The sequence below is a fragment of the Centropristis striata genome, chromosome 5 (assembly GCF_030273125.1).
Source record: "Centropristis striata isolate RG_2023a ecotype Rhode Island chromosome 5, C.striata_1.0, whole genome shotgun sequence".
NCBI lineage: Eukaryota > Metazoa > Chordata > Actinopteri > Perciformes > Serranidae > Centropristis > Centropristis striata.
The window spans coordinates 11,878,083-11,897,587 of record NC_081521.1 but is presented as its reverse complement, the minus strand read 5'-3'; the positions used below and the strand labels follow the sequence as shown (position 1 = coordinate 11,897,587).

The 19,505-nt window shown below is 44.2% G+C and overlaps 1 protein-coding gene across 2 annotated transcripts in view; it reads right to left on the bottom strand.

Annotated features, from left to right (window-relative positions):
* The window catches only part of plxnb3 (plexin B3), a 51,797-nt gene that overhangs the window by 18,709 nt on the left and 13,583 nt on the right, over nt 1-19,505 (bottom strand). The window contains exons 1-15 of one of the 2 annotated variants that reach the window (XM_059332914.1): nt 11,676-11,781; nt 11,110-11,541; nt 8,980-9,712; nt 7,883-8,062; nt 6,613-6,741; nt 5,976-6,076; nt 5,764-5,896; nt 3,550-3,709; nt 3,359-3,467; nt 2,078-2,186; nt 1,560-1,676; nt 1,187-1,300; nt 973-1,063; nt 728-897; nt 473-624 (exon numbers count right to left, since the gene is read on the bottom strand). In XM_059332914.1, the coding sequence (XP_059188897.1) occupies nt 473-624; nt 728-897; nt 973-1,063; nt 1,187-1,300; nt 1,560-1,676; nt 2,078-2,186; nt 3,359-3,467; nt 3,550-3,709; nt 5,764-5,896; nt 5,976-6,076; nt 6,613-6,741; nt 7,883-8,062; nt 8,980-9,712; nt 11,110-11,525 (2,714 nt within the window). In that variant the 5' untranslated portion in view covers nt 11,526-11,541; nt 11,676-11,781. Of the gene's footprint in view, nt 1-472; nt 625-727; nt 898-972; nt 1,064-1,186; nt 1,301-1,559; nt 1,677-2,077; nt 2,187-3,358; nt 3,468-3,549; nt 3,710-5,763; nt 5,897-5,975; nt 6,077-6,612; nt 6,742-7,882; nt 8,063-8,979; nt 9,713-11,109; nt 11,542-11,675; nt 11,782-19,505 lie in introns of those variants that run through there. The other variant, XM_059332913.1, reaches the window with a different exon arrangement.

Here is a 19,505-nt window from a genome sequence, read left to right as displayed (position 1 = left end):
TCTGAAAAAAAAGCACCAAATGGAAAATGAGATTCTGTGAAAAGCATGCGAACGACTTAAAATGCCCATTTGGCCCAAGTCTCCTGACCCATTTATCTTTAAATAATTTTCCTACATTAAAGTATACTCAATTGGCACAGTCCCAAAGTGAGGTGTTCCTGAACTCTTTTCATGTCGATTTCCCATTTTTTTCTTTGGGAAACTTTATCGCAAACAGCGAATATGCGGGAAAAAAAATACACAGCACACCATTCCTGATCATTCTGCACGTTTTCATGTACTGTGCAGCTGCGCAACGAGTACTTCAATAAAAATCCAGCAAAAGAGGAAGAATAAATAATGTTAATTATCATTGTTCAAGAACTCTGTGTGTGTGTGTGTGTGTGTGTGTATGTGTGTGTGTGTGTGTGTGTGTGTGTGTGTGTGTGTATGTGTGTGTGTGTGTGTGTGTGTGCGTGTGCGTGTGTGTTACCTGGTGGAGATCTGGTATCCTTCAGGTTGAGGTGGACACTGAACACCTGCTACTGTGACTCCGCCCACCACATCCTGGTATCTCATCCCCAGGTTAGACCCTGTGATCGTCACCAGGACTCCGCCCTCCAGGGGACCAGAGACAGGCAGCACCTGCAGACAGACAGGTAGATAGGTAGACAGACAGACAGTTTGAATGTTTCCATGGCAACAGTATGACCTCTACAGACATACATACATACATCACCGGACTCACCTGTGTGATCTGAGGAGGTGGGCAGGTGTCTGCAGGTGTGCCAGTGCAGGATTGGTTGTAGACACAGCTGGGGGCGGGGCTTCCTGAACACCACACACAGCCGTACTCCGCCGGCACCGCCCGGCACTGGGAGCAATCTGTTTGGCCAGCTGAGCAGTCGTACAGCTGGACTGGAACACAGAAAACAAAATCAGCCAATGAAATCTGTCCATATCAAATACACACACACTCTAGTGTGTTCTTACGTCGGAGGCCAGGTGATGTGTCGATGCGTCTCTCTCCTCGACGCAGATAGACAGCTGTCGAATACTGAAGCTGGCTGACAGCAAACTGAAACTACAGACAGACAGATGGAGACACAGACAGGTGGAGAGAGTAGAATCAGTCACATCATCATCATCATTTATCATTTAATTACAGTAAGCATTAGCATTACAGTTAGCATTAGCACAGTGTTACCTGGTGTGGGCTGCAGGTGAAGGTGCGTGTGTTATCGTTTGTTTTCTCTTCAGTCGCCGTCAGATTAAACTGAACATCTTCGATTTCCACAACGCACGAATACTGAGCATCATCCTGCAGGAAGAGACAAAGACTATGTAAACACACGTTTCACCATCATCTGTTTATCTGCAGTGAAAATATAACAAATGTTATTTTAAATCTGCCCATCTTCCTGTAATCTGTGGTCGTGGAAGCAAACCAAACCAAATGAAAAATTCAACAATGCGAGAGTTCACAATGTTAGGTATTATTGTTATATTAACTGTGTGTTTTATATATATGAGACTCATATATGAGACAGCTGATCATTATAAACAAAAGTTGTCCTCACCTTGTAGACATCCAGATTTCGTCCCCTCAGGACCACAGTGCTGCTCAGGCCCAATGGCACAAGGGCAGAACTCTGCAGGGCAAAGACCAGGGGACAGGAAGTGGGACCAGGAGAGTCCTGCAGACAGACAGGAGACAGAGTGAGAGACAGACAGGAGACAGGTTGAGAGACAGACAGACAGGAGACAGACAGAAAAAAGGGTGAGAGACAGACAGAGAGGCAGACATGAGACAGAGTGAGAGACAGACAGACAGGCACCAGACAGAAAAATGGGTGAGAGACAGACAAGAGACAGACATGAGACAGTGTGAGAGACAGAGAAAGACAGACAGGAGACAGGGTGAGAGACAGACAGACAGACAGACAGACAGACAAACAGGAGACATGGTGAGAGTCAGACAGAGAGACAGACAGGAGACAGGTTAAGAGACAGACAGGAGAGACAGACAGGAGACAAGGTGATAGAACGACAAGGGACAGGGAGAGAGACAGACAGACAGACAGACAGACAGACTCACTCTCTGGTTGAGGATGATGTGCTGGTTTGGACAGTTTTGGTTGTGAGTGCAGAGTTGATCCAGAGGACACCAGTTACACCTCCACACACTGCTGACACACGCCAGACACCTGAAACACACCAGCACCTTCATCATTATCATCATCATCACCATCATCAACTTCACCACCCTTATAAACAGCATCATGAAGGCTGAGTACAGATTAACTTAAAATCACTCATGAAAGTTAAATGAATCACGTCTGACAGACAGTTCAGAAAAGGACGAGCTGAACGACAAGGTAACACAAGTTCTTTCTCTAAAACACTCGGTGGAATTGGTCATGTGATGCTGTTGGGCCCAGAAAGACTTAGAAACGTCTGTAAATCAGAACGTCGTAACCTGCCAAATGACTTGTTTCACTGTCAGAATCTGATCCATTCAGTGCGATAACATTTGGAAAAGTCTAAACTGTTGAAAAACATTTTTTTATTTTTTAAAGTGTACGTGTAAAAATTCTGGCAGCAAAAGTTGGCGAACACTGACTGTCAAATAACAGTAAACAAACTTAAGTTATTTTTCAGATAATTCATTTTAAAATACACATATTATACAGTAAATATCTGCATTAAAATATATATATATATATATATATATATATATATATATATATATATGTATATATATATATATATGTAGAACAACTAAAGGCTTTTTTGCTTAAGTATGACGGTAGTGTTTTGCAACTTTGCTGCCAGACTTTTTACCATTTAAAAAAAAAAAATTTGACCATTTCTTTCTTTCTTTCTTTCTTTCTTTCTTTCTTTCTTTGGTTCTGCTGTTTTTTTTGGATCAAAAGTACTTTGTATGTTCTTCCTTTTACTGAATTCTTATAAATAGGATTTTTTCCTCCTTCCACCAATTTGGTGTTCTTCTCTCCCGCCATTTAAGCAACTTATCAGCCACCTTTGACAAAGGATAACAGTAAACTATCACTCTCCATGTAAACAATAGACTCTCTTTCCTTGACTTTAGAAACCTGTTCAGAGACTCTTGAGCGAGTTCCTCTGCTGAGGGGAAACTAAACTCTGAGTGTCATACTTAAGGAGAAAACTCAAGATGCTTTGTGCAGTCGGCCCCCGGTCCACAGGGTCTCCGGGTCAGTCAGTTTAACACCTTGAATAATTTTGAATGAAAAGAAGCTCAACAGAAACACAGAATAAAGAACCAAAGAAGAAAGGTTCTGTGTGGAACCCATCCTGGACTCAGGTACAGATCAGACCTGAAGGGTACTGGACTCACTGAGAGCTCTGGTTCAGGCGGCTCACGGCTCCACAGTCGTAGAAGGTCATGTTGCCCGTGGTGATGGTCACGTGACCAAACATCAGCAACACGGGCAGGATCATGTGATCTGGAGAGACACAGGAACAGGAAGTTAGAGATCGTTCTCCTGTGTTCTGATTGACAGAGGAGCCGATCATCTGTTTACTCACCACTTCCTGTCAGCATGGGAGGGAGGAGCTCCGGCTCAGGGGATGGACAGGTGATGCTGGTTCCCATGACGATGGCAGGCTGAGGTGGGAGGAGCCCAAAGACGCAGGACAGAGACTCCGCCGCCGAGAGGGCGGGGAGTTGAGCAACTGACAGCGTTACCTAGGAGACCGAAATTATTGATCTGATTATTGATTACTGGTTACTAATTATTATTAATCATCATCATCAAAGTTTATTTATAGAGCACATTTAAAAACAACCTCAGTTGACCAAAGTGCTTTACAGTTATTAAAATACAATAAAATTCATACACAAATATAGTTAGTTTTAAGCTGGGACTGAACGCCAAGGAGAATAAATAGGTATTTAATAACATTTTAAAATGCTCAACAGAAGACTCTGTCCCCATGAGTAAAGAGTCTAGACCAGGACCAGGAGCAGCTGGTTAGACCACCTAAGTGCTCTGGAAGTACTGTGGGGTTTTAAAAGCTCTGATAAATAAGACTGTGCCAGACCATTTAAGCACTTAAAAACAATTAATAAAACCTTAAAGTGGATCCTAAAATGTACAGGTAGCCAGTGCAAAGATGCAGGATGGGGTTATGTGATCACACCGTTTCTTTCCAGTCAGCAGGCGGGCGGCTGCATTTTGGACAACCTGTAAGCGGAGCACTGCTGACTAGTCGAGACCAACAAACAAAGAATTACAATAGTCTAGACGTGATGTAATGAACGTGTGGATGATTCACACTGAAGTCATTCGTGGGGAGATAAACCTTTACTTTAGACAGTAGTCGTAGCTGGAAGAAGCTAGTTTTGACTGTCAAGCTTATCTGTTTAGTAAACTTGAAGTCAGAGTCCAGAATAACACCAGGGTTCATTGCAGAGGGTTGACACAGAGATTTAAAGCTACAAACGGCACTGTCTTAGCTATCTAAAATATTTTGTTGGCCAAATAAAATAATCTCAGTTTTGTTTATATTAACTGAGAGAAAGTTTGCTTCCATCCATGACTGAGTGTCTTTCAGGCAGAGGTTTGATCATTCATTTATAGCGGCGAATATATATATTTATATATATGTATATGTATATATATATGTGTGTATATATATATATATATATATATATATATATATATATATATGTATATATATATATATATGTGTGTATATATATGTGTATATATATATATATATATATATATATATATATATATACATATATATATATATATATCATCCGCATAGCAATGAAAGGAGACGTTATACTTTTGAAATATGGATCCCATTGGCAACATGTAAATAGAAAAGAGGAGTGGGCCCAAAATAGAACCCTGGGGCACCCCACAGCTCAGGGGGGAAGAGTCTGAGGAATACTGGCCCAGCTGCACATAGAAGCTCCTATCTGACAGGTATGACTCAAACCAGTTAAGGGCCTTTAATGCCGACAGAGGAGAATGTTGTGATCAACTGTGTCGAAGGCAGCTGTCAGATCCAGAAGGACCAGGACCGCAGGGTTACCAGAGTCCACTGTTAACAGAAGGTCATTTAAAATCCTTAAAAGCACCGTTTCTGTGCTATGGCGTGACTTAAAACCAGACTGGAACTTCTCAGAGATGTCATTAAGATCAATACAAGTCTGCAGCTGTTCATTGACCACATTCTCTCAAAACCTTCGAAAGAAAAGGAAGTTTAGAGATGGGCCTAAAATTTGATAAAACTGTGGGATCTGGATTATGGTTTTTGAGGAGGGGCTGGATCATTATTGATGATAACTTACTGATTACTGATGATTGATTACTGATGATTGATTATTTATTAGTGATTATTAATCATTGATGATCACTCACTGATTACTGATGATTGATTACTGATGGTTGATAACTTTTGATTAATCATCATTTATGATTATCGATTACTGATTATTAATTACTGACTATTTATTTGTGATGGTTGATTACCTATGATTAATTATTGATTACTGATTATAGATTACTGATTAATTATTCATTAGTGACTATTTATTACTGATGGCTGATTACTCGTGATTAATTATTGATTACCAACGACTGACTATTAATTATTGATTACTTAGGATTGATTATTGATTTCTGATTATTAATTATCCATTACTGATGATTGATTATGGCTTAATGATTACGGTGGCAGCTGCAAGTGTGGCAGGTGAGAGCAACAGTAATCAGTGTTTCCTACCTGCGTCTGCTCGTCTTTGCTCTGATTGGATGGCTGCAGGCTCTGCACCGTCACACACTGATTGGTTGGTTCGAAGCTCCACAGCCAATGGTTGGGCTGCCTGTGGCGCTGACACTGATGTTTACGCGAACACCTGGATATAAAAACAGGTGGGTCAGGCTGCCAGATATCATGGTGACAACATAGTCACATCACCCTGAACAGACACCTACCTTCCCTCCAGGACACACCAGCCACAGTACGGGTCTCTGACAGCAAGACAGGACTGACAGTCTGTCTGTCTCTCACATGAGGACACAGGAACCTTCGACAGCTGAGAGACAGTCGGCAAACAAATCAGAGGTAAGTTTGTCTTCATGGTCATGTCTCAATAAAGTTTAGAGAAAGAAAGACAGACAGAGACAAACAGACAGACAGACAGACAGACAGTCAGGCAGACAGACAGACAGACAGACAGACAAACAGACACAGACAGACAGACAAACAGACAGTCAGACAAACAGACACAGACAGACAGACAGACAGACAGACAGAGACAGTCAGACAAACAAACAGACAGTCAGACAAACAGACACAGACAAACAGACACAGACAGACAGACAAACAGACAGTCAGACAAACAGACACAGACAGACAGACAGACAGAGACAGTCAGACAAACAAACAGACAGTCAGACAGACAGACAAACAGACAGTCAGACACAGACAGACAGACAGACAGACAGAAACAGTCAGACAAACAAACAGACAGTCAGACAAACAGACACAGACAGACAGACAGACAGACAGTCAGACAAACAGACAGACAGACAGACAGACAGACAGACAGACAGGAGGATGTTGTCTCACCTTGCTGTTAGTTAAAACATAAACATGCTGCTGTCTCTCGTCCAATAGGAGGTCAGCGCTGATGGTGCTGTCACTGTCCACCAGCACACTGCCGTACAGGTCACCTGACCAATCAGAGCGCACCAACACCTGCAACACACCCGATACACATCAAGTGAATCAGTGTTTAAAGCTGCAGTAACAACAAGCTGCCACCAGGTGGAGCCGTTTCACCCCATTAACACCTGAAATAACCAATCTGTGAGGCACCCTGATCTTGGTCCAGATCCAGGGTGTTTTTTTGTTATCCTCTCAAACACATGTCAGGTGTGTTCAGGTGAGTCCTGAGGATTCAGAGTCAGACTGCAGCATGGCCTGTGTGTGTTCATGTGTGTTTGTGTTTGTGTGTACGTGCGTGCGTGTGAGTGTGTGTGTGTGTGTGTGTGTGTGTGTGTGTGTAATCCTGCCTCAGAGCTTCAGCGAGGAAAACAGCAGAGCTTTGATTCTTCCTGTTAATAATTAATCAATCACACACACACACACACACACACACACACACGCACAGAGTGTTTCAGGGGTTTGGTGGATCCTTACCCAGAGTGCACCTGGGGGACCAATAACCAATCAGCAACAAGAGCCCCCCCCCAAGCTAAACGCCTGTTAGTCATCACACACACACACACATAGTGTGTCAGTGTTTGTGTGTGTGTTCATAAAAAGCTGCAGGCTACAAGCTGCTCTGTGCATGTGTATGTGGGACACCTGAGGCGTCCTAGTAAAACCAGGGGGACCAGTCTGGTCTGCTGGTCTCTGAGCAGACGGGGGGTCAGGGCCCCTCAGAGGGACTGGATGGGGTTCAGAATCAAAACGAGGACTCTGAGCTGCGGGTGGTGTCCTCGCCTTGTTGTTGCCTTTGTCTTGTTTTGTTTAATTCAGTGTTTCATTGGAAGTCCTGGTCCTAGCATAACTGGGACATGGTCCCAGAATTCCTAGGAACCTGGTCCCAGAGCACCTGGGGACCAGCAGCATATGACCAATCACAGACAGCTTGTTTAGCTTAGCATACAGACTAGAAACAGGGAAACATAAAGCTTAGCTTAGCATAAAGACTACAAACAGGTGGAAACAGTTTAGTTTATCATAAAGAGTAAACATGAGAAAGATATCTTATTTTAGCATAAAGACTAGGGGGGAGTAGTGAGATTTACTTAGCATAAACAGAAACACTTAGCTTAGCATAAAGACTGGAAAAAGGGGGAAACAGTAACTTTAGCTTAGCATTACATTATACCTTGTGCAGTCTTCCCTCCCGGTCTCCCAGGAAGGCGATAGTGTGTCCCGCCTCCATTGCCGTGGTGACAGCAGTCAGCTGGGTGGTGGAGGTGAAGGTGGGTGTGGCCTCGAGTGGTACAGTGCTGGCGATGGGGTTGGGGGTGTGTTCCCCCCCACAGGGATACTCCGACAGAGAGTCCTGAGACGGAGAGAGTTTTAATGAAGCTTGACCAAAAGTCTGATTAACAACATATAATTAATAATAATGATAACAATGATAATAATAATAATAATAATAATAATAATAATAATAATAATAATAATAATAATAATATAAAACATGATAAAACATATGAAGCTCAAACTGCTTTACAATATAAAGGACAATTTAAAACATGAAGTAATATGAAGGAGTAAAATAATAAACAGTTCAAATATTAAATCAAGTCAACATAAACATGAAGTCCCATCTGAACAGTGAAATTCACTACATGTCTGTGGACAGACAGAGAGACAGACGGACAGACAGAGAGACAGACAGCTGGCAGTAAACTTTTGTTTGTTGATGAGTTAACAAGGTAATTAATAATAAATGTAACTTTAATTTTAAGCGAAATTCAGAAGGTGTTTGGTTTTATACTTCTGTTTGGATGTTTGATTATTTTGTGAGTTTACCAGATTAAGTGAGACTGTTATAGTGCAGATGCTGCAGTTCATCCTGAGATATGTAGGCAGCTCAGTGTGTCAGTACAGCAGCACTGAGGAGGTTAAAGAGTGTGTGTGTGTGTGTGTGTGTGTGTGTGTGTGTGTGTGTGTGTGTGATATATGTGGGTCAGATCATCTGACTGTGTGTTTGAGTGACAGCTGTCTGATGATAAATCCAGCTGCTGAAGATAACAGCCTTAATCCGCATACACAAACACACACAGACACAGACACACACACATACACACACACACACAAAGTATTAAGGTCAGCAGTGAGACAGACGTGACCATCGGCAGGTTTTTACCGAACCAGTTGCTAATCTAAGATGACATCATATGTAAACTGTGATGTCATCACAATGTGAATGTGTGTGTGTGTGTGTGTGTGTGTGTGTGTGTTTGTGTGTACCTTTGGTAGTTTGAGACATTTTGATGACACAGCATATTCAATGTAGGCCTCTTCCTGCCCGCCGCTGCCCCGCCCTCCCTCTGTGTAACACACTTCCTGTGCTCGCCGCAGCATGGCGTCCAGCTCCGCCATCCCATAAACGCACAGCGCTGAGCGACTAGTCGCCACAGGTGTGGATGCTTGTCCTGCCGCCATGACGACAAACAGAGCGGGCTCACCAGAGTGGTTTCCTAGCCACGCCCCCTGGGCCAGGTTGTAGCCACCGTGGCAGAGCAGCGGCGCCTCCACATACGAGTAGAAGCTGCGGTCGCCGACACAGAGACGCGAGGCGTACGTCCGGTACTCCTTCTTGTGCCACATGTCCCGCCGAGAAAACAGGAAGTAGACATGGTTGCCGTGGGTGACGGCCTTTACAAAGTGGTTGTTGTACTCTGAGTAACTCCCGACGACCAGCTTCCCCAGATCCTCCTCCTGAGAGAAAGCCCGGCGAGGAGCAACCACCGGGAACAGGCGCCGTGTTGTGATTGGCGGGATGTCACCGGGACCTTTACTTGTGTAGCCTCTACCAACCAGCATCAGACGCAGTACACCACCGGCTCCGCCCCCTTCCTGTTTGTTCTCCGTGGTTATCACCACGCCGACAGTGGAGACTCGGGGGTCGTTGGCGGCAACGTACTGAGTGTCGACGGGGTTGGAGGTCTGATAGATGAGCTGAGAGATGTTGGACAGACTCCTGCACAGAAGAAGAAATCAATCAATTATAAACTAGACTAAAACTAAACTTTTGAAGGCCTGGCTCATCCTGCCTTTGATGATCGCGATGGTGATTAGGGCAGCATTAGAGGGTGGAGAGGGGAGGGGCACACAATAGACCAATTTACTGTTTACCAACAACAATGATGTGTCGTGGGAGGAGCCTAATTGGTGGGAGAAAATGACAGTTAGCTACTGTTGTCAAAAAAACATGAATCATCCAGATGTTTTATGTGATTTTGAGATTGTTACGGACAAAGGTACTGCTACTCATTAGAACAGGAATTTGAAGTCAACAGTAGCTGTAGACAATCACATATGTAATTAATTACATATATATATATATATATATATATATATATATTTCTGAGAATTTTGGATGATTTCAGCGATCCAGTCTGTCCGTTTAATGGCTTGAAACCTTAGACGTCTCTATTAGGATTGTCTGGTCCGAGTAAACATAAGTCTCTATTACCCCTTTTTGACCAAAGCAGTTCCAGGGCCAGTTCAGAGCTGGTGATTAATATCGAACCATTCCTTGTGTTTTCGACAGCGAACAGTCTCTTGGCCAGAAAAAACTGGTTCCAGAGCGGCACCAACTATTTGCTTGTCTCGAATCATGAACTGCTTACGTCAAGGGCTGGGGGACGGATTATTTTGACTAACAAGACAAACGAAAACATGTTAATTTTATTTTATTTGTTTAACTGCAATGTGATCAATACAGGCTAGCGTTAGCGGGCTAGCTTTTGGGGCTAGCGTTAGTGGGCAAGCATTGGCTTACATCAAAGGCTCACATAAACATCTTACATTCAGTGTTACTAAGAATGTAATCTATGGCGTCAGCAATGGGTCATAAAGCCAGCGCACAAAAAATAAGCCCCTTTCATAGTGCTGTTTCATGCCAGGACATTAACGCCTCTGTAACATCTCGCCTCCACTATGAAGGTGTCAGAAGCGGGATGCCGGGATCAACCTCTGTGACTACCTCTGGAGGCAGAAAACTGGTTGGACCGTTGGAAGCAGGACCACTTTGAAAGGGCCTTCACAGCAAGGCGGAATATTTGACGTTGTGCGTGACGTCTAACACACACTTCCCACTTGGTCCGACAGTCATCAAATCACTGTTCAGCAGCTGCACAACTGCCGCGGCCACTGTCGCTACTGTGCACAGTGTCTGCCGCTTATTGTAAACCAACCGGCATGTTAACTGTACACAAAGTGTCCGCCACTGATCGTAAACAATCCTATCGTCTCCTCCTACTATCCCACTATCATACTAACATCATGCTAACCTGGGTCATGTCAAACTGGTTCTGGTTCTCTGAAACACTATCTGAATCAGGTCTGACACCTGGACAGGTGAGCAGGTGTTACCTTTTATCACAGATGCCCTGATACAGCGAGCCACAGACGATCAGGCTGTCTTGCCCCGCCCCCTGCCCCGCCTCCAGCAGCAGCAGCTTGTTGTGGTTGTGAGTGGGCGTGGCAGAGGGGCAGTCCTGTGGGACGATTGGGGGGAGACAGTCTGGGGAGTCCAGGTGGGGGCCGGTCCTGACGTGTGACATCACCTCCAGGTCAGCGGTCAGCTGGTACAGATGGTCGACCCCGCCCACATAGAGATGCCCCGCCCCCGGATCCAGTACCAGGTGAGAGAGAGGAGCGCCATGTAGCTCCACCCACCGCACCGCCGGGTCAGAGGTCACGAAGACATCAGCAGGGTGGGAGGGAGGGGTGAGGAGGACGAGTAGGAGGAAGAGGAGGAGAGATGGGGGGATGGAGGAGGCCAACATGGCAGCTCCTCTTTACCTGCAACAGGTGAGACACAGACATGTTAGAGGCACCCTGATCATGACAAGTAATGTCTTCAAATATAAGACAGCTCAATAGAGACAGACAGAGAGACAGATGTGTCCATCAGCAGGACGTCCCCTTGCAAATACCTATTTCTGTCTGCAGTTATTAATGAAATATATTCTCTCCGACGGTCAAACTGTGGCTGCCTGTAGTAAAATCACCATGGCAACACACCCGTATCCAAGGCAACGCTGTGAAACGACTCAAACCTCCAGTGGATTGGCTCCTGACAGAGACGGAGGCGGTTTAAAATCTTGCACTCTAAACTTTAAGACCGGGGGGGCGGACTAAGGACAGGTCAGGTGGGTCAGGACCCGCTCATTGACTAGTCTGTCCTTCCTGCAGTGCCCACCTCAGGACGAACTGTGCACGCTCCCCGATCAGAATAACTCCACCCAGGGCTGAGATCTACCTGTGCATATTTTTCTTTCCAGCCAATCAGAGCAGACTGGACTTATTCAGGCCAGTTTCTTAAAGAGACAGATTTGACTCAGACAAACAGGAGGACAAACATTGCGTGTTACAGGAACATTGAAGGACATTAAAATACATTAAAGAATATTTAAATACATTCAAGTTCAACCCTGAGTCCAAGATGTTAAACATTTTGTGAAACACGAATAAAAGCAATATGTATCAGATTCAGAGTTTTGTTGGAACCACAGGTATACCATGGATGGACTTTGTTCATGTGTGCTTATTGGACTGATTTGAATGGAAATGCAACAGCATTTCAATTTTCAGATTCTTATATGGCAACTGAATTCTCTTTGTTCTCACAATGCCTACAGAATGTGTAATAACCCTATTGTAGTGTCAGTAAAACACCCGACAAGATAACCCCAGACCCCCACTCCTTCACTCTCTCCTGCCTCTCCCCTGAGACACAGACCCTGCTCCACTCAGAGGAGAGGGCCTCTCTCTTTCTCCTGCTCCTCCCTGGAGTCCAGAGGACAGGGCTTGAAGTCCAGGTTCAACCATCCCCCATTGGGCCTCTCCTGCATGCAGCCTAACTGGGATGGAGTCACAGAGAAGCCTGCATCAAGATTTTGATTAGCTAACACAAAGTTAAGTAGAGCAGCAGTTAGCCTAGAGACCAGGATACAAGGTCTCAACTAACTTGGGAAGCAACAGGAGCTAACAGAGTGAATTTGCACAGAGCAAGTAACCCTGGAAGACAACAGTGACCAGTCTGCAACTCCTCCATCCGACTACTCCCAGCAGTCCTGCTGGGTGTAGTCGGATGGATGTTGTCAGCAGTTGCAGCCTGTTCCTGCCTTTCTAAACAATCCTACCCATTTATGGACTGGGAAGAGTAAATGGGCCTTGATGAAGATAGCAACAAGCATAAGGCTAATCACAAGATCTACCTGTAATCAATGATTTGGTTAAATGTGTTATTAGGTATTATTGTTGTTATATCTGTGCAGGTTACTGGTAGTAGGTTTTGCCACACCACTTGGAATTGAATTCAGTCTTGCTTCACTTTCTAACCTAACATGAGATTACACACAAAATACTTTCTAACACAGCCATGTATACATTTTGGCACATGTTTCTTTGCTCTGACCCCACATCTCAACATGTGGCCAAGCAGACAAAGACCTTCCCCTCTCCGCCATCTTTGTTTTATGGTTTATGACTCTTTGTCTGTAAAGGGCCATCTTGCCTTGTAGCACCCACGCACGCCCGGACGAACGCACACACGGATGCATACTCTCTCTCTCTTTCTGAAACCTATACAGTCACACCTGTAAATAATCTGTTTGAATTAGATAGTGTGCATTTTGGAATATACATGCTGTTAATGTTGCTATGAGTGATGCCAACCTCTTCTATGAGAAGAACTCCAAATTCCTTCAACCTTTACTAAATATTAATATGATAATTTGGATATAATTATTGAGTTATTTATTAATCATAGTTACAAATTTATAGTTTAGTAACTTTATGAGACTGATTTAGTTAACTTGGCTATATTTTCTAATATAGCTTTCCCTATCTAGAGGTGGCTTAGAGTAAATCAAGTCATATCATTTACAGTTGTATCTCAATACATTAGAATATCACGGAAAAGTAAATTTCCAGTAGTTCAAGTCAAACAGCCCCAACCAAGTATTGAGTGCATATAGATGGACATACTTTTCAGAGGCCAACATTTCCATATCAAACATACTTTTTAAACTTGGTCTTTTGTAATATTCAATTTTTTGAGACACTGAATTTTAGGTCTTCATTAACTGTAAGCCATGATCATTATAATTAGAAGAAACTTAATAAATGAAGACATGAAATGTTTCATTCTGTGTGTAATGGATCTATATAATGTGTTATTTCCACTTTTTTGATGATTATTAATAAATCTGATAACCATCTAAACACACTTTTGAACCGTAAGACCCACATACGTGGATCAGGTTTGAGGCATATATAAACCCCATCAGTTTATATAACAAATGTGTATCAGTGAATCTTAACCTGGGTTGGGTTCGGATTATTGAATCCTATAACAGAAAACAGTGATGAGGTTCATCTGAAAGGTCAAGCTTCTAGTTTTAGCAATTTGCTTGTTGATCAGGAAACTACAACAGTTCAAACAAACTTAAGTATTTTTCCCCTTACCCAACTCCTACTTGTTCACACGCTATACATTATGTTTTTAAACAGTTTTTGATTAAAATATGTCAATATGTGCAGCCTGTGGGGGGCGCCGTCCATCCTGCTCTCTGACTGATACAAAACACTATTCATCTCTCTCTCTCTGCTGTTTCATTTAGGCTCGCTCGACCGGTGCTCCCTCCTGCTGTGTGTTAGTTCAGACTGAAACTCGCTGTTTAACTCGCACCAGTGCATGCTGGGAAACACCCAGAGAGGCCTCAGGACACACACACACACACACACACACACATAGAGTGAGTGTGTCTGTATGGTAATAACTTCCTCCTTCAGCCCGATGGAGAGAGAGAGGGTCATCTATTATTCATAGAGCAGAAGACAGGCAGACAGACAGTTTAAAGTTGGAAGACAGACAGGAAGGTGAGGACGACAGAGAGGCGATGAAGCGTTAAACTCAAAAACGAAGAAAAAATAAGAGAGAAAATAAATTCAGCCTGTCTGTGTGTTCAGACTCAAAGCCACACCCAGCATTGTGTCTGTGTGTGTGTGTGTGTGTGTGTGTCTGTGTCTGTGTGTGTGTGTGTGTGTGTGTCTAGCAGCTGGTGTTGACAGCAGAACAGTTGAGGTCAAAGGTCGTTCCTTCATTGTTTGAGTCTCTCAGGATGTTCTGAGTTTACCCAAATATTTTCCATCTATTCAACCCACAGGTGTCAAACATATGGCTCGAGGTCCAGACCCAGCACAGGGTCCAGTCTGTCTCACTGGATGATGTGTGTATAAATGCAGTGTTCTTCCTGTGACTGCAGGTGGCGCCATCACAGTAAATGTCCTCTGTTTCAGTGTCAGAATGTTCAGAAGACATGAGTCCTAAGCAAATGGCTCCAATATATACTTTAGTGACTCTGAGACAAAAGACTCTGAGCTCACTTTAATTTCTCCTATTGCAATCAACAGACCTGCTGCTGGTCTCCTAAAGGGGCTTAGTCTGAACCCACCTGCCATAGACACTGCAACTGATGAGTAAGTATACTGTCTCACAGGCCCCCAGTAAGAGCGCTGGATTTTGCTGATTTCACATGGTGGTGAAACAGTGGAATTGGTCATGTGATGAAGTTGGGCGCAGAAAGGCTTTCCCAACATAAGGCGTACTTTTTGGAAAGTGGCTGAGTGTTTTGGCTACACCCACTAGTTAGTTCCCCTCAGCCTCTGTTCCCATACAGGTACTTTTGTAGCGGCAAACCAACGGAGTTAATGTGACAACAGACCGATGCGGCAGTGTTGCCAACTTAATGACTTTGTCGCTATATTTAGCGACTATTAAGACCCCTCTAGCAACCCCAAATCAAAAAAATAGCAACAAATCTAGCAACTTTTCTGGTGTTATTGGAGACTTTTGGAGACTCGTTCCTACTTTTCCTAACAAGCAGCGAGCGACTTCCCAAAGCACTCACAAGCGGCCCAGTCCTCCTGCAGCGATCTCTCCCAGCTGCAGTCAGTAGAGCCGGAGCTGTTAAGCCCTTAACGTCCAGTTTGCACCAGTCTGCAAATGAATCACGCATGCGTGAAATCGCCGCCCAGTAGCGGCTCAGTAGCTGCTCAGAAAGTACCTACTCGAGGCATGTACTTTCTGAGCTGCCACCTGAGCCGCTAACTTGTGAAGTTGAGCGAATCTTGGGCGGATCCTCTCTCCCAAGCCACACCCATAGCTGCTCACTATGGAAAGGAGGGAAAAGTACCTAATGGAGAAACGCGGCTATACTTCAGTAAAGAAATGTCTGTAAACCAGTGGTGGATGGGTCAAACAGACCCAGAACTTTCCCCCAGGAGAACGGATTTGTGTCACATGTGAAAAGTCCAGTAGTCACATTGTCCTTGTAGCTACTTAATTTCCAAAATGTATTAACATTTTAAACTGTCTTTTATAACACCTAACCAGGAACCTTTTTGCGCTAACCTCAGAAAGTGGTTTTGTAGCCTTAATCAACCAAACTGCAGCCTTTTTTTAAAACAGCGAACCTTACGTTTTTGCAGAATAACGTGCGCTATTTTAGAAACACTCCGCTCTCTAAGAGTGAAACGCCGTTTTGGGTTGTACTGACAGGCAAACTATGCCGTTAAGATTGGAGGTCTGGTTGGTAAAATGTATGAATGTGAAACCTCTGGGAGACAGTGGGAGGCAGCAGCCGGTGAGAATTGATGGGACTCAACAAAGACTTAAATATAGTTTGTGCTGGTACTCCGTCCTGGTGAGTACCGGCCCCATGGTGATGCAGCTTCAGTTCCAATACTTTCCTTAGTATCGACTTAACAGCTGAACACACACACACCTGCATCAACCTGCAGGTTACCATAGCAACAGGACCAATGCTGCAGGTGTGTCTGCAGTTTACTTTGTTAAACACAGCAGTTTGTACTTCACTCCTCTTTTATTCCCGTCACCTCCCCCCTCCTTCCCCTTTCCTCCCCTCTTTTTTTAATTTTCTCATGGGCCCCCTCCTCATCCTCCTCTCTGTATGTAAATGAGCTGCTTTCAACACATCGAGGTGATGATTACAGGCTGCCTTACCTCAGGCTCACTCTCTCTCTCTCAGACACACACACACACACACACACACACACACACACACACACACACACACACACACACACACACACACACACACACCTCCACCCCCATATTATCTCTGTGGTTTGCTGCTGACTCTCACACTCACTCTTCAAAGAGACGACAGAATCCGACACACACACATACAGCTGTGAGTGTGACTTACAGTGTGTGTGTGTGTGTGTGCAGTTAAATGTCTTTTCTTTGTTCGTCTCCCCTCGTCTCTCGGGGACTCTCCCTCAGTGTGTCCTACTTTCAGTCTTCCTCAGAGCCTCAGAGCCTTAGAGCCAGGCAGCAGCAGCTGACCTGCAGGCTCATCAGTATAGATCCTGATCGATTACTGTAGAGTCGGCGGTTTGTCCGGTCGGTGTTTGAACTTAAACAGGTTTAAGGGGGCAGCTGTGGCTCAGTTGGTAGATCGGTCACCCACTGATCAGAGGGTTGGTGGTTTGATCCCTGACCCTAGCAGCCTACATGTCAAGGTATCCTTGAGCAAGATACTAAACCCCAAACTGCTGAGATGCTGCGTTCATAGGTGTGTGAATGAATTCCAAATGGTGGCACCGTTGTAGGATAGCCTCGGCCACCAGTATGAATGTGTGTGAACGGGTGAATAAGCGTAGTGTGTAGTGTAAAGTTTTGATAAAAGTGCTATATAAGTGCACACCATTTAATCCAAGCCAGCTGAACCAACATTTTTCATTTTGACACATTCTGCTGAATGAAAAAGTCATCTATATTATCAACATGTGGTGACAGTGTCACATTGCTGAATCTCACCTGTACTTACAGAGTTGGAGCAGCATAAAAAACTTGAATGAAACCAGACACCGGATTTGACCACAACATGTGTCACTGACTCAGCAGCTGTTGACAATGCAGTGATCCAATCCACCAGGTGGATACCAGAATTTACTAAATGTAGCCCCACCCGAATCCTTCTCCTGCTTCCTGGTCCGTGTGACTCTAAGTTGACCATCATTTACTTGATGAACATCATGCTGTATAGGAGAAGACTTGAAACAAACTCACTATGAGAATGTTTACTGAGGTCACAAATCATATTCTCATAGAATTATACAAAAAATTTACTATACGATACTATACAATTGGACTTCTTTTTGCAGCCATAGGGGTCACCTCCTACTGGACAACAGACAGATTGCAGGTTTGCAGGTGTGCTGTACCTTTTCCTGACTGAATGTGGACAGAAACTACTTATCTTGTTGGACGAATTCTAATGATGGGTTTACACGATTTCCTACAAAATCTTTTGCAGCTTGATCTGTATGATACAACATGTGACAACTGCTGTTTTCAACCCGTTAACTCTGTAAAACTGTAACTGTAAAAACATTTAGGCACCAAAAGTTAAAACTTCCACCAGGACACACGGGCTGTTGTCCTGGTGGACAGAGGGGGTAGGACCCACCTGGCACCAACCCTCGTGGCTTTTAACATCACGCTGCTTCATCCTGGTCAACAGTTTGTGGGACACCTAAAAACTCCAGGCTATAAATGTTTAAATAAAATAGAAAGCAATTTCTCCACTACAGAGACTTGAGGGGTGGAGAATTGAGGGACAATGACATCGTCAAATTTATTTATAGACACATTTAAAACAAGAAAAGTGCTTAACAGGATTAAAACACCAAAGTAACTCAGCTCTATTGAAGTGTCTCAGAGGGAGTACCACAGGGCTCAGTGCATGGTCCTCTTCTCTTCTCAGTACACCATCTCATGGTTTCTCACATTGTCGCTACGCTGAGGACACGCCGCTCTTCTTGTCAGTCCCGCTGGACGACTTCACAGTTTCTGATCTTTTCCTGTCTCACTTATCTCTCTACCTGGATGACAGAACGCCATCTTCAGCTGCACCTCTCTCAAACTGAGCTCCTTGCAGCTCCAGCCCATCGCCTTAACCCTGAACCCCGCCCACCTGACCACATTCACTCAGGTCTGTGGCACTGGTGAGGACTCATGTTAGGTATTAGAAGTACTCAGTACTGTACTGAGTACTGACTGTACTACAGTTAGCACTACAATAAGTACTGCAGTAAGTATTGTAGTAAGTACTGCAGTCAGTACTACAGTCAGTACTTCAGTGCTACAGTCAGTACTATTATATGTATAGCGTGAGCTGTCTCCAAAGACAGATCTTGCCTTGGGCGGTCTATGGCTGCTACTTGTGCATGCTTTGGCAGCTGACCAAGCCAATAAGAGACATGCAAATGTGTCCACTGTCACTACACTTCCATTGGTCCCTGTCCCTTGGGCCATCGCAGGATTCTCTCAATGCCATCGTTTGCTTTTTTCTGTTGAATGTGGCTTTCTTTAATGCACAAGGTTCTGTTGCAAGCTGTACCTTCCCAGGTATCTGGATCTATGTTGCAGGATTTCAAGTTGGTGCTGAGTACATTTTTGTTTAGTTTCCTCTGCACACCCCCATCTCACTGGCCTTCTTTCAGTTCAGCACAAAGGAGAAGTTTTGGAATTCTTGTGTCTGCCATTCGGACTGTACCCTGTCCACCTGTGCTGGGACTGGATGGTGTAGTATTCTATGCTCTAGATTACATAATGCTCAACCACTTCTGTGTCAGAGAGTTTCTTGATGTGAGGTTTGTATGGAGTCCAGGACTCACTGCCATAAAGCAGGGTGGTATGCACAACAGCACGATAAATGGATCTTTGTTGA